This window comes from Rutidosis leptorrhynchoides, chromosome 3, assembly GCF_046630445.1.
Source record: "Rutidosis leptorrhynchoides isolate AG116_Rl617_1_P2 chromosome 3, CSIRO_AGI_Rlap_v1, whole genome shotgun sequence".
Classification (NCBI taxonomy): Eukaryota; Viridiplantae; Streptophyta; class Magnoliopsida; order Asterales; family Asteraceae; genus Rutidosis; species Rutidosis leptorrhynchoides.
The window spans coordinates 420,932,940-420,944,675 of NC_092335.1; the positions used below are offsets into that span (position 1 = coordinate 420,932,940).

General features: G+C 33.5%; 1 protein-coding gene across 1 annotated transcript; it reads right to left on the reverse strand.

Annotated features, from left to right (window-relative positions):
- Positions 1-8,064: 8,064 nt before the first annotated feature.
- On the reverse strand, positions 8,065-11,107 carry LOC139897815 (beta-glucosidase 18-like). The gene is made up of 11 exons (XM_071880518.1): positions 10,884-11,107; positions 10,735-10,801; positions 10,593-10,651; positions 10,314-10,464; positions 10,065-10,149; positions 9,709-9,961; positions 9,285-9,400; positions 8,935-9,187; positions 8,730-8,832; positions 8,549-8,654; positions 8,065-8,402 (listed from the first exon to the last, which is right to left on the reverse strand). The coding sequence occupies exons 1-11, from the start codon at positions 11,064-11,066 to the stop codon at positions 8,171-8,173; spliced, it is 1,608 nt and encodes a 535-aa protein (XP_071736619.1). The 5' UTR covers positions 11,067-11,107; the 3' UTR covers positions 8,065-8,170.
- Between the last annotated feature and the right edge of the window lie 629 nt (positions 11,108-11,736).

Sequence of the window (11,736 nt, forward strand, 5' to 3'; positions counted from 1 at the left end):
ATATATTTTGATGTTTTAAGTTTATTAAGTCAGCTGTCCTCGTTAGTAACCTACAACTAGTTGTTCACAGTTAGATGTACAAAAATAAATCGATAAATATTATCTTGAATCAATCCACGACCCAGTGTATACGTATCTCAGTATTGATCACAACTCAAACTATATATATTTTGGAATCAACCTCAACCCTGTATAGCTAACTCCAACATTCACATATAGAATGTCTATGGTTGTTCCGAAATATATATAGATGTGTCGACATGATAGGTCGAAATATTGTATACGTGTCTATGGTATCTCAAGATTACATAATATACAATACAAGTTGATTAAGTTATGGTTGGAATAGATTTGTTACCAATTTTCACGTAGCTAAAATGAGAAAAATTATCCAATCTTGTTTTACCCATAACTTCTTCATTTTAAATCCGTTTTGAGTGAATCAAATTGCTATGGTTTCATATTGAACTCTATTTTATGAATCTAAATAGAAAAAGTATTGGTTTATAGTCAGAAAAATAAGTTACAAGTCATTTTTGTAAAGGTAGTCATTTCAGTCGAAAGAACGACGTCTAGATGACCATTTTAGAAAACATACTTCCACTTTGAGTTTAACCATAATTTTTGGATATAGTTTCATGTTCATAATAAAAATAATTTTCCCAGAATAACAACTTTTAAATCAAAGTTTATCATAGTTTTTAATTAACTAACCCAAAACAGCCCGCGGTGTTACTACGACGGCGTAAATCCGGTTTTACGGTATTTTTCGTGTTTCCAGGTTTTAAATCATTAAGTTAGCATATAATATAGATATATAACATGTGTTTAGTTGATTTTAAAAGTCAAGTTAGAAGGATTAACTTTTATTTGCGAACAAGTTTAGAATTAACTAAACTATGTTCTAGTGATTACAAGTTTAAACCTTCGAATAAGATAGCTTTATATGTATGAATCGAATGATGTTATGAAAATCATTACTACCTCAAGTTCCTTGGATAAACCTACTGGAAATGAGAAAAATAGATCTAGCTTCAAAGGATCCTTGGATGGCTTGAAAGTTCTTGAAGCAGAATCATGACACGAAAACAATTTCAAGTAAGATTTCCACTCAAAATAAGATTGTTATAGTTATAGAAATTGAATTAAAGTTTGAATATGATTATTACCTTGTATTAGAAGGATAACCTACTGTAAGTAACAAAGGTTTCTTGATCTTGGATGATTACTTGGAATGGATTTAGAAAACTTGGAAGTAAACTTGCAATCTTGGAAGTATTCTTGATTTTATGAAACTAGAACTTTTGGAATTTATGAAGAACACTTAGAACTTGAAGATAGAACTTGAGAGAGATCAATTAGATGAAGAAAATTGAAGAATGAAAGTGTTTGTAGGTGTTTTTGGTCGTTGGTGTATGGATTAGATATAAAGGATATGTAATTTTCTTTTCATGTAAATAAGTCATGAATGATTACTCATATTTTTGTAATTTTATGAGATATTTCATGTTAGTTGCCAAATGATGGTTCCCACATGTGTTAGGTGACTCACATGGGCTGCTAAGAGCTGATCATTGGAGTGTATATACCAATAGTACATACATCTAAAAGCTGTGTATTGTACGAGTACGAATACGGGTGCATACGAGTAGAATTTTTGATGAAACTGAACGAGGATGTAATTGTAAGCATTTTTGTTAAGTAGAAGTATTTTGATAAGTTTCTTGAAGTCTTTAAAAAGTGTATGAATACATATTAAAACACTACATGTATATACATTTTAACTGAGTCGTTAAGTCATCGTTAGTCGTTACATGTAAATGTTGTTTTGAAACCTTTAGGTTAACGATCTTGTTGAATGTTGTTAACCCATTGTTTATTATAACAAATGAGATGTTAAATTGTTATATTATCATGATATTATGATATATAATATATCTTAGTATGATATATATACAGTTAAATGTCGTTACAACGATAATCGTTACATATATGTCTCGTTTCGAAATCATTAAGTTAGTAGTCTTATTTTTACATATGTATTTCATTATTAATACACTTAATAATATATTTACTTATCATTTAACATAATTAACCAAGTGTATCAATATCTTAATATGATTCATATGTACCTAGTAAGACGTTGTTATAACGATAATCGTTATATATATCGTTTTCGAGTTTCTTAAATTAATAGTCTCATTTTTATGTATATAACTCATTGTTAAAATACCTAATGAGATACATACTTATAATAAAATCATGTTAACTATATATATAACCATATATATGTCATCGTATAGTTTTTACAAGTTTTAACGTTCGTGAATCACCGGTCAACTTGGGTGGTCAATTGTCTATATGAAACCTATTTCAATTAATCAAGTCTTAACAAGTTTGATTGCTTAACATGTTGGAAACACTTAATCATGTAAATAACAATTTTATTTAATATATATATAAACATAGAAAAGTTCGGGTCACTACATAAGTTAGGTTCTTGTGTGTTCTTGTAAATACAAGATAATATGAAGAATCAAACTAAAGAGTTTGATTCTTAACAACATGTAAGTAATCAACAACAACTAACAAGTAAGTAATTAAACATTAAGCAAGAACAAGTGATAAAATAAACAAATGATGATGATATGAGAGGTATATGCTTCGGTTTTAATGAAGAAAAAAGAAGAGAATATGAAGCTTGTTACTTACAAACTTGAGAGAGAAATGAGAGGAAAGTATGAGAGAAAATGCAAGTATTAGTGTGTGTTTGAAATGAGAGAATGAAGATACATGAGGATAAGTAATAAAAAAAATATTTTGAACTCTCCCCATGGCCTATAGGCCGACGGTCATCAAGAGGGAAGGGGGGAGGGAGTTGTCCACAAGTTAATCTCATGTAAAGGCTCAAAAGTTGGTATCATGGGGTGTTTGCATGGGAAAGAACAAGTAACTAGATTCCTTAAGTATTTAATCAATTTAGTTAAGTTTGAAAGTAATACTTGCATGTGTGTTGGGCTAATTAATCCATTTAGTTAAGTAGAGTGGGCTAACAAGTCCATTAAAGAAGTAGGGTGGGCTCTCTAGTCCATTAACACTAATCAAAGCCCAAGTTCAAGTATTTAATAAGTTAATCTAACAAAAGCCCAAGTAATTAACTAGTATCCATAGTTAATTAAAAATGATTAATAAAACTTAATCATGAATGTAAATAATACTCGAAAATATTATTCGAGTAATGTACGTGTGTCACAAAGACGTTTCGGGCATTCAAAGTTAATCGCGGTAACAAGTAAATGTATATAAACAACATATTCAAAAAATCACAAGTATTAATAATAATTATTAATAAATAATGTTGGAAAATCCAGGGTCGTTACAGTAGTGCTCATTGGTTTTCTGAGAAAGGAAGTGCAGATCCGACTAAGGCATTGTAACCTTAGAGTAAATGATCTTCTGATCTCGACAGAATCTTGTCTCAAGAATAGCGCGAACCACAGAATTGTGCTCTCGTTGTCTTTATTCGCGGTAGATATGATCGTGAAGGGTATTGATAAAGTCTTGAATGCGCTCTTCTAGGATTTCAACATTATTGTCTTCTCTCTCGAGATGGAGGTTGTATTCTTCTCAGATAGCCATGATTCATTCCGTTAAGCGCAGCGTGAAATCAATTGTTGATTAACAGATGGCTTCGAGAATGTCTTCAAATTCATCAGTGTCATTGATGAAGGTTATCATGTCGGCGTATGTAGATATGACCGGAATCTGATGTGAAGAAGAGTCCGGCTCCCCTTGATCTGGTTCAGTTGGAGAATATGAGTTATCCAGAATGTCTTCATGTTGCTCTTCCTCGTCATCATCAGTATAATAGTCTTATGAGGATACGTATGATGAACGGGCTTCTTCAGTATTCTGGTTCTCTACTTTGATACTTGCAGGGTCAATTTATATATCTTTAACCTCAACCTTATCAGTCTTCTTCTTGAAACGAATGATTAAACTGTGATCTTCCGTCTCAAGCCTCATTAATTCTTCATGACGCTTAATGCTTAGAGAAGGTAATATCGCAGTTTCTTTTACGTCTTCCATTTCTTCTTCTTCCTCAGGTTCTTCCTCTTCCTCTATTTCTTCGCCGGGATCCTCCTCTTCCATTTTGGGGTCGTCTGCAGACTGTGATTCGACACCCATTTCGATATCAGCGGTCGGTGGTGAAGACTAGTCATCGGAAGTGATCCGTCTGGTGGAAATAGCAAACATCTCTGTCTATCCAAAAAGATCAGTTGTCGGTCAATTTGGAAGGTAACACTCTCCCCATGTGATCGCACGATCAAGGTTTAATTGTACACATTAATGACAGCCCTAGCTGTATTCGTGAAAGGTCTTCCTAACACTACTAGTGTGTGTAGGTCTTCCTTAATATCCATTACTACGAAATCCGTAGGATAAAAGAATTTGTCGACTTTCACCAAAACGTTCTCAACTATGCCCTTAGGATATCGAATTGTGTGATCGGCAAGTTGGATTGTCATTTTGGTTGGTGACAAGTCTCCTAACTCTAATCTCTTGTAGAGAGAGTAGGGAATTAGGTTGATACTTGCTCCTAAATCTGCTAGCGCATGAATGGTTCCAGATTGGTAGATCGAACACGGGAAAACGAATCGGCCCGTATCTCCTAGCTTTGGTGGTAGAGAGTTTCTGAGTAATGCAGAGCATTCTTCACTCAGTGGAATTTTGTTAGAGTCTGGTATCCTCTCCTTTGTAGAAAGAAGCCTTCGGATGTATCTCTTCTGGTTGGGAACTTTGGACATGGTGTCCAGGAATCTTCCATCAAGTTTGAAGTCAAGCTTGGATGGTTCCTCCTGTAGCCTTCCAGGGTAAGGTACACGAACTGGAGTTGCAGTAGGCAGCTTCTGAGTATATGTAGATTTGTTTTTGAGCCTAGCTGACCTTCTCCGTGGTTCTTCCTCCAGGATTACGGAATCCATTTGCTTAGCTTCTTCTATATGGGGATTTTGGATAGTATTACTACGTAACCTTCCTTGTGGTCGGGTTTCAAGGCGTTGCGATAACTGTTCGAGCTGCGTTTCTAGACTTATGAGCAGAGCCAATTGATTTCTCATTAGTATCTCTGTCTGGTCTTGCTTAGATGCAGTTCTCTGATTCAGCTGTTGTTGTCCTTGAATGAACTGAGTCAACTGATCATCAACTTCGAGAGTAAGGTTGGTTACTTTTGTAATTTGGGTGGTTGAGGAATTTTCCTCGACTGGTGGACCAGTGAGTGGAAGTGGTTGATCGTAAGACAATTGAGATTGTTGGGGTGGATAAGGTGGGTAGCGATAGCGAAAAGGCTGGTTGTTTCGTTGAAACTGGTTAACTCTAGGTTGTTGATTGAATCCGGGATTTGGTTTACGAGCTGGGTATTGAACGTAACAGACTGAACCGTCAGGGTTCTTGTACTCAACTTGATATTATTCAGAGGATTGCGGGTTGGTACAATTAACACGGGCCTGAGCCTGTTTAACCTGCTGCGGCTGCGTCTTCAATTCTCTTAGTTGTTTGGCAAGAGATTCCATCTTATCTGTGAGAGATTTGATGGCCTCCGTTTGATTATTAAGCGCAGAGAGTGGGGCAGATGATGAAGTTGTTTCACCATTGTTCCAGTCATGATGATGCATTGTCTTGTTCTCGAGAAATTCCCATGCTACTGTGATGTATGAACCGTCCAGGTTTCTCAAACCCATTCTCCTAATCTCTTCCTGTGCGCTTTCCGGGGTAACCCTTAAAGTTTGAGTTCCCGGTTCTATCGTTGTGAATTGGGATTGTTCCTACATATGTAGTTTTCGCTATTGACGTGACATTGCCTGGTGGGGATTCATACCCAGCATCTGCTTTTTTGAAAACGTATATAGCCAATGTTTGCTGGAGATCCGAAACATACTTTTTCTGGAGACTTCATACGTTCAGTATCCGTTTCTTTGAAACGAGTATCGCTAGTTTCTACTCCTGGGGGCGTATCTTCCCCAACGCTCTGTAGCCACTCTCTTTCTTCCTCATCCACGATTGTAGGAACAATCTTTGCTATTTCAGTACTTGTCAGCCCCATTAAGATAGCCTCTGTTGAAGGGGGTTTTGACACCTTTTTCCCGTTTGCTGTAGATGCATGTTTTGTCGTTTGTACAGGTGTTCGTTGACCTGGGAATGTCGAAAAAGATGGCTTTGAACCTTTGTTGCCCGCCATTGATTTGAATTAGGCGAATAACCTGAAAGTGACCGATTAAGTAAACAAAAGCATTTTATGGAAAAGGCATATAATGAATTATATATACAACATGAATTCCCATCTTATTTGTTCAGATAACCGGTCCCACGGATGACGCCAAATGATCAAGCATATTTTCACGAGTTCAAGCTGAACCTACACTTGAGTGCATGATAGGGTTTAACGACTAACAATATTCGAACCTCCGACACTTAGTCGTGGATAACCCACATCGGTATCGTTTCAATTCCGACAGGGTGGCCGATTTGAGAGTCCACTAACAACCCAGCATACGGGGTTGAGTGGCCCAAAGACATGAAGGTTTTATAGTTCGAGACATACCTGAAAGTCTTTACATGAGAGATCGTATGAAACTTGTTCGTTCGATAATGTGTATGCTATGTTACGTATGAGTAACCGATTCTGTTTTTAGGGTTTATGAGTTATGTATTTATAGGCTCATGAATTAGGGTTTCGATATGATCTCTGCCCTAATTAAATGCGATCTTATCCCAACTAACTTTCATTATTTAAGGAAAAAAATCTGAATTAATTATATCATATATTCTTCTAGAATATACTAAACCCTTATGCAAGTATATATACGAAACTCACATCAGATGGTATATGTGCATAGAGTGCGACTATACCCATGCCATATGTCTTTTATGGTAATTAGTGTGCGGTTCAGGACTTTTGGATGCATAATCCGCATGGTCATACGGATATGCGTATAATTAAAAGTTAGAAATCCTAAAATTACTAGTTAAACAAATAGTTTAGTCATCCTTTGTAATTTTCTCAAGCTCTTTGTTAGTTGCTTTCTAATATACTAGTACTAGTTTTATGAGCCCGTTCGTTGGACGGAAATTGTAAATATTAATTTTTAAAAATCGTTAGTAGTGATGACGATTACAAATGTTATCGATCAAATGTAGATTATAATTAGAAACATAAAAATATAAATAAAATAAAATTTAATCATCTATTGAAGAGCCCGTACTTTGCCTGTATTTTAATATTAAATAAAAAATAATTATTAAATCTTATCTTAAATATAATAAGCAATCGGATTTTAAGGCTTCAATTTCAAAATTGAAATTCAATTAACTAATTAAAAATTAATATTTTCTAATTAAGTATATTATTATTATTTATTTATGTAATTTAAAATATAAAATTATTATGTTATTAGATATATAGAATAAAATTATTTATGTAATTGTAAATATTAATTATTTTGCGTCTCAATATAATATGCCAAGTTTCCTTAAATATAGTGTATAGGATAATTGCTATATTTAATTAACAGTAAATAAATGTATAAGAAAACCAATATTAAGTATTAAAAGTCTAGAAGTCATTACAATTCATGAACATCGGTCAGGCTTGAAACCATTCATGCGTAAAATTACTATATTTAATAAATAGTAAATAGATGTATGGGAAGTTTTGATTGATTTGGAATCTCCTTAAATATAGTGTATATGATAATTATCATAAATTATAAGTTAACCACAAGCCGCCACATAAGCAAATTTAACCAGAATTAATAACAGACTGACACATAGGATTATTGGCACGCGCTTTATAATAATGTATGTATAGATAGATAGATAGATTCTGCCATTAAAAAAAGAAACATTTTGTATCTTACAAAACCATGCAATTCCGGGTCATATGCTCAAATCATTAAAACTAGTCTTTAATTCTGAAACACACATATACTGAAATATACATAAAGAATGCACACAATCCATGGTATACAACTCATCAAGAAAGTTATGGATATTAGATAGTATATATAACAAATTAACAACCCAAAAGGGCAATTATTGGTCCTTTTATCATCAAAGAATTAAATAAATAATAGATCAACGATAGTTTTGGGTAGCTTGTCTCATACAATATTTATATACTAACATTTTTCCCAATTGATCTTTTGTGTCTTGATGCATCTATATCAACAACAACATTGTTATCTGCTAAAAAGTTCTTATACCATGCTGCAGAAAGTTTTGGTATTCGAGTTAGTGTTTTACGATCCACGTAGTATAACCCGAACCTCGCATCATAACCAACATTCCATTCATAGCTATCCATCAAAGACCATATAAAATATCCTCGTACATCTGCTCCATCTCTGTTTTAAAAACCAAACAATTCTTCAAATCATCAGAAATGGTACTTTTTATGCTTCTAAAGCTGGTTTATTGATGGGTACCTAATTTACTTAACATAGTGTAAATTTTAATGACTAAATTAAAAATTGTACAGCTAACTGCAAACCTTATAGAATTGGCTAAAGAAGCAAGGTACGCAGTATGAAATTCAATTCGCTTTACGTCATTAACTATCTCATTAACTTGTGCGTTCACATCAGGTGACGAATACCCTGCAAGAAACAGAATAATCATTAAAGCATAATAGCATTACCTTAAATGTTGGAATAAAAAGTTATGAAACTTACCATTTTCAGTAATAAACATTGGTTTATTATTGTAACGAATCTTGATAAGGTTAACAATCTTCTCCATTCCGCTAGGAACAACGTATAAATATTCTAGCCCGGTCTGTTTAATCAATAAAGGTAAAAAAAAAAAAAAAAAAAAAAAACATTATACATAACATAACTAAAATAAAAGATAATGAGGCCAAAAATATAGAGTTCCTACAAGTTCACCAATTGGGACGCCATTACGTTGCACAACTGTGTCAAGAAAACCTTGGATCGCACGATTTCCAGTTGCAGTGCAACTAGAATTAATACAATCCTTAACATATATAGCCGAATAATGATTGATGCCAATAAAGTCGATACTGTTCTTCATGAAGTTTTTTTCCTCACTAGAAAAACTTGGTAATTTACTTCCAAGATATTTTCGCATTTCTTCAGGGTAGTGTCCAAATATTGACGGATCAAATACCCTGTTTAGCGGCACAGATTAGAACCAATATCATATTATTATTCATAGTTTTTGACTTTTCGTTATGATGAGTATAAAGTTCGAGAAGGGAAAATTACCAAGCAACATTGTATGCAAATGCCCTTTTGGCTGCTTCGATGTCAAGCTCATTATCTGTTAATGGTTCAAACATGTAACAATATGCAACAAGCCCAATTAAACCACCTTGCGTAGGCTGCACATTCAAATACAATAGGTCTAAGTTAACTAACTATGTACGGTAAAACAATGAAGTAATAACTTTCAAAATTGTTTTATTTATTTATTTATTTATGTTTTTTGCAAAAATAACGAAAACTGTATAATTATGGCAAGTTCATCGAAAGATGAAAGAGGCCAAGCAAGAATACAAACAAAATAATAGCTAGGCTCGAGACTGAAAAACATAACTACCGAAAAACACATTGAGCAAAAACTGCATACAAAAAAAATAAAAACATTGGTAACTACTTAAATAGTTTAGATTTAAATTAAGTTGAATACCTGAAAAGTTTCATGATATAACTTGGCTGCCTTGCCATGGGCCAACAACATGTTGTGCATAGCGATGAGAGGCTCGATATCCGAATTTCCTTCAGAACAGTTGCCGAAAGGCTCTGAACAACGAGATGGTGGAAAAGTTCCGAGTACGTAAGCCAATTCTACGAACATATTAGGTTCATTAATCGTGACCCAATACTTTACTCGGTCTCCAAAAAACTTGAAACAAATTTCCGCCAGATATACAAACTCTTCCCTGCAAGTAAAATAGATATACATTATACATTATACATATGATAAGCTAACACAAATGCTGATATATTAATGGAATAATATAAATTGGTGTTCCTTAGACATACTGCATTTCGGAGTTTAGCCACCCGTGTCTTTCTTCAAGTACTTGAGGAAAATCGTTATGGAAAATCGTCACAAAGGGCTCAATTCCTGCATCGGTTGAATCAAGATTCGCGAATAAAGATTTAAATTTGTAAAAGTTACCAACTTGTGATGTTAAATAACATATGACTTCGAATTTAAGACTAGCAAGTAATAAAAACTTTTATGATAAGGTGTACGTAGAAATAATATTTTTTACTCATAGCGCTCACCTTTGAGAATCAAATTGTCTATGATCTTGTTATAGAACATAATGCCTGCAGCATTAACATCACCAAACTTTCCTCTAGGAAGAATTCTAGCCCATGAAATCGAAAATCGGTATGATTTTAGACCAAGTCCATGCATCAACTCAATGTCTCTCTGCATATATTAAAAGTTCTCAAAATTCAAACAAAAGAAATCTATTTTTTACACACACACACACACACAAAAGAAAAAAAAAAAAAAAAAAAAAACTAGGAGAGTATATACAAAACAATCTGTTTTACCATAAACAGATGATAATGATCATCTGCAACGTCTCCATTTACTCCATTTTCTGCACATCCTAATAACATAGATGCTATAATTATCACTTGAATATAGTTCGATTATTAATTAATAAATCACTAGAGAATGAACAAAACTAACCTACAGAATGACAAAATGCATCCCAGTTGCTTAATGATTTACCATCTTCAAGATAAGCTCCTTCCACCTGTAAACATTTCAAGCCGATCTTGAATAATAAATTTTTTTAGTCATGAACGAAAAAGTTAAAGAAAGGACTGAAAATCGACTTGGTAAGCAGAAGATGCTGCTCCGAAGAGAAACCCAGATGGAAAATCGGATCTTTTGACATGGGGTTCTTCAGTATCTTCCAATTTGAATACTTTATGGCCATTTTTGGAGGCTTGATCAAGAATTTGAGCAGAAGAAGTAAGAAAGAATAAAAGGAGAATATTAAGTGGTATCGTTTTCATTTCATACGGAAAGTAGGAGGGTGTTTTTATCCTCTTTTTTTTTTGTTGCTGAAATTGATATAAATTTTTGTACGTTGGGGGTTCTCCTCATTCCTCATTATATAGTACTCCATCCTTTAATTAATTTGAGTTGTCCCAAATTAAGTGTTCACATATGAAAGATAAATTTAATTAAGTTTACCATATTGTCCCTAATTAATTAATTAAATTAAAGAAGTAAAACGGTTTTCCAATTAATTAATTGATGGTAAATTGTAAAGTAAAAGAAAAAATACGTGTGAGTCACGTTTTTTTAATGTGTATGATTTTTGTCTAGAGACAATTAATCTAGTACGGAGGGAATTCATCAAATTTTCCTTTATCTAAACATCACCATCATGGACGGCTAGTATTGACCTTTATGTTTGAAAAAAATATATACCTAACGCATATTCAACAACCCTTTCGAGTACAAAACCTTGATTATCATGTAAGCATAAAAAAGATATACGTAACCCATATTCAACCTCCTTGTCCTAGTATATATGGTTTAAACAAAAAAGATTAATCATAAACGGAATGTGGGCCAATTCTTTTAAAGGAAAAATGAATTGGAATTGCCATTTAAGAAGTTGAATATAAATACATCGCATGAACCAGGAGGTGACGAGAAAGATAATATAATGTCTTT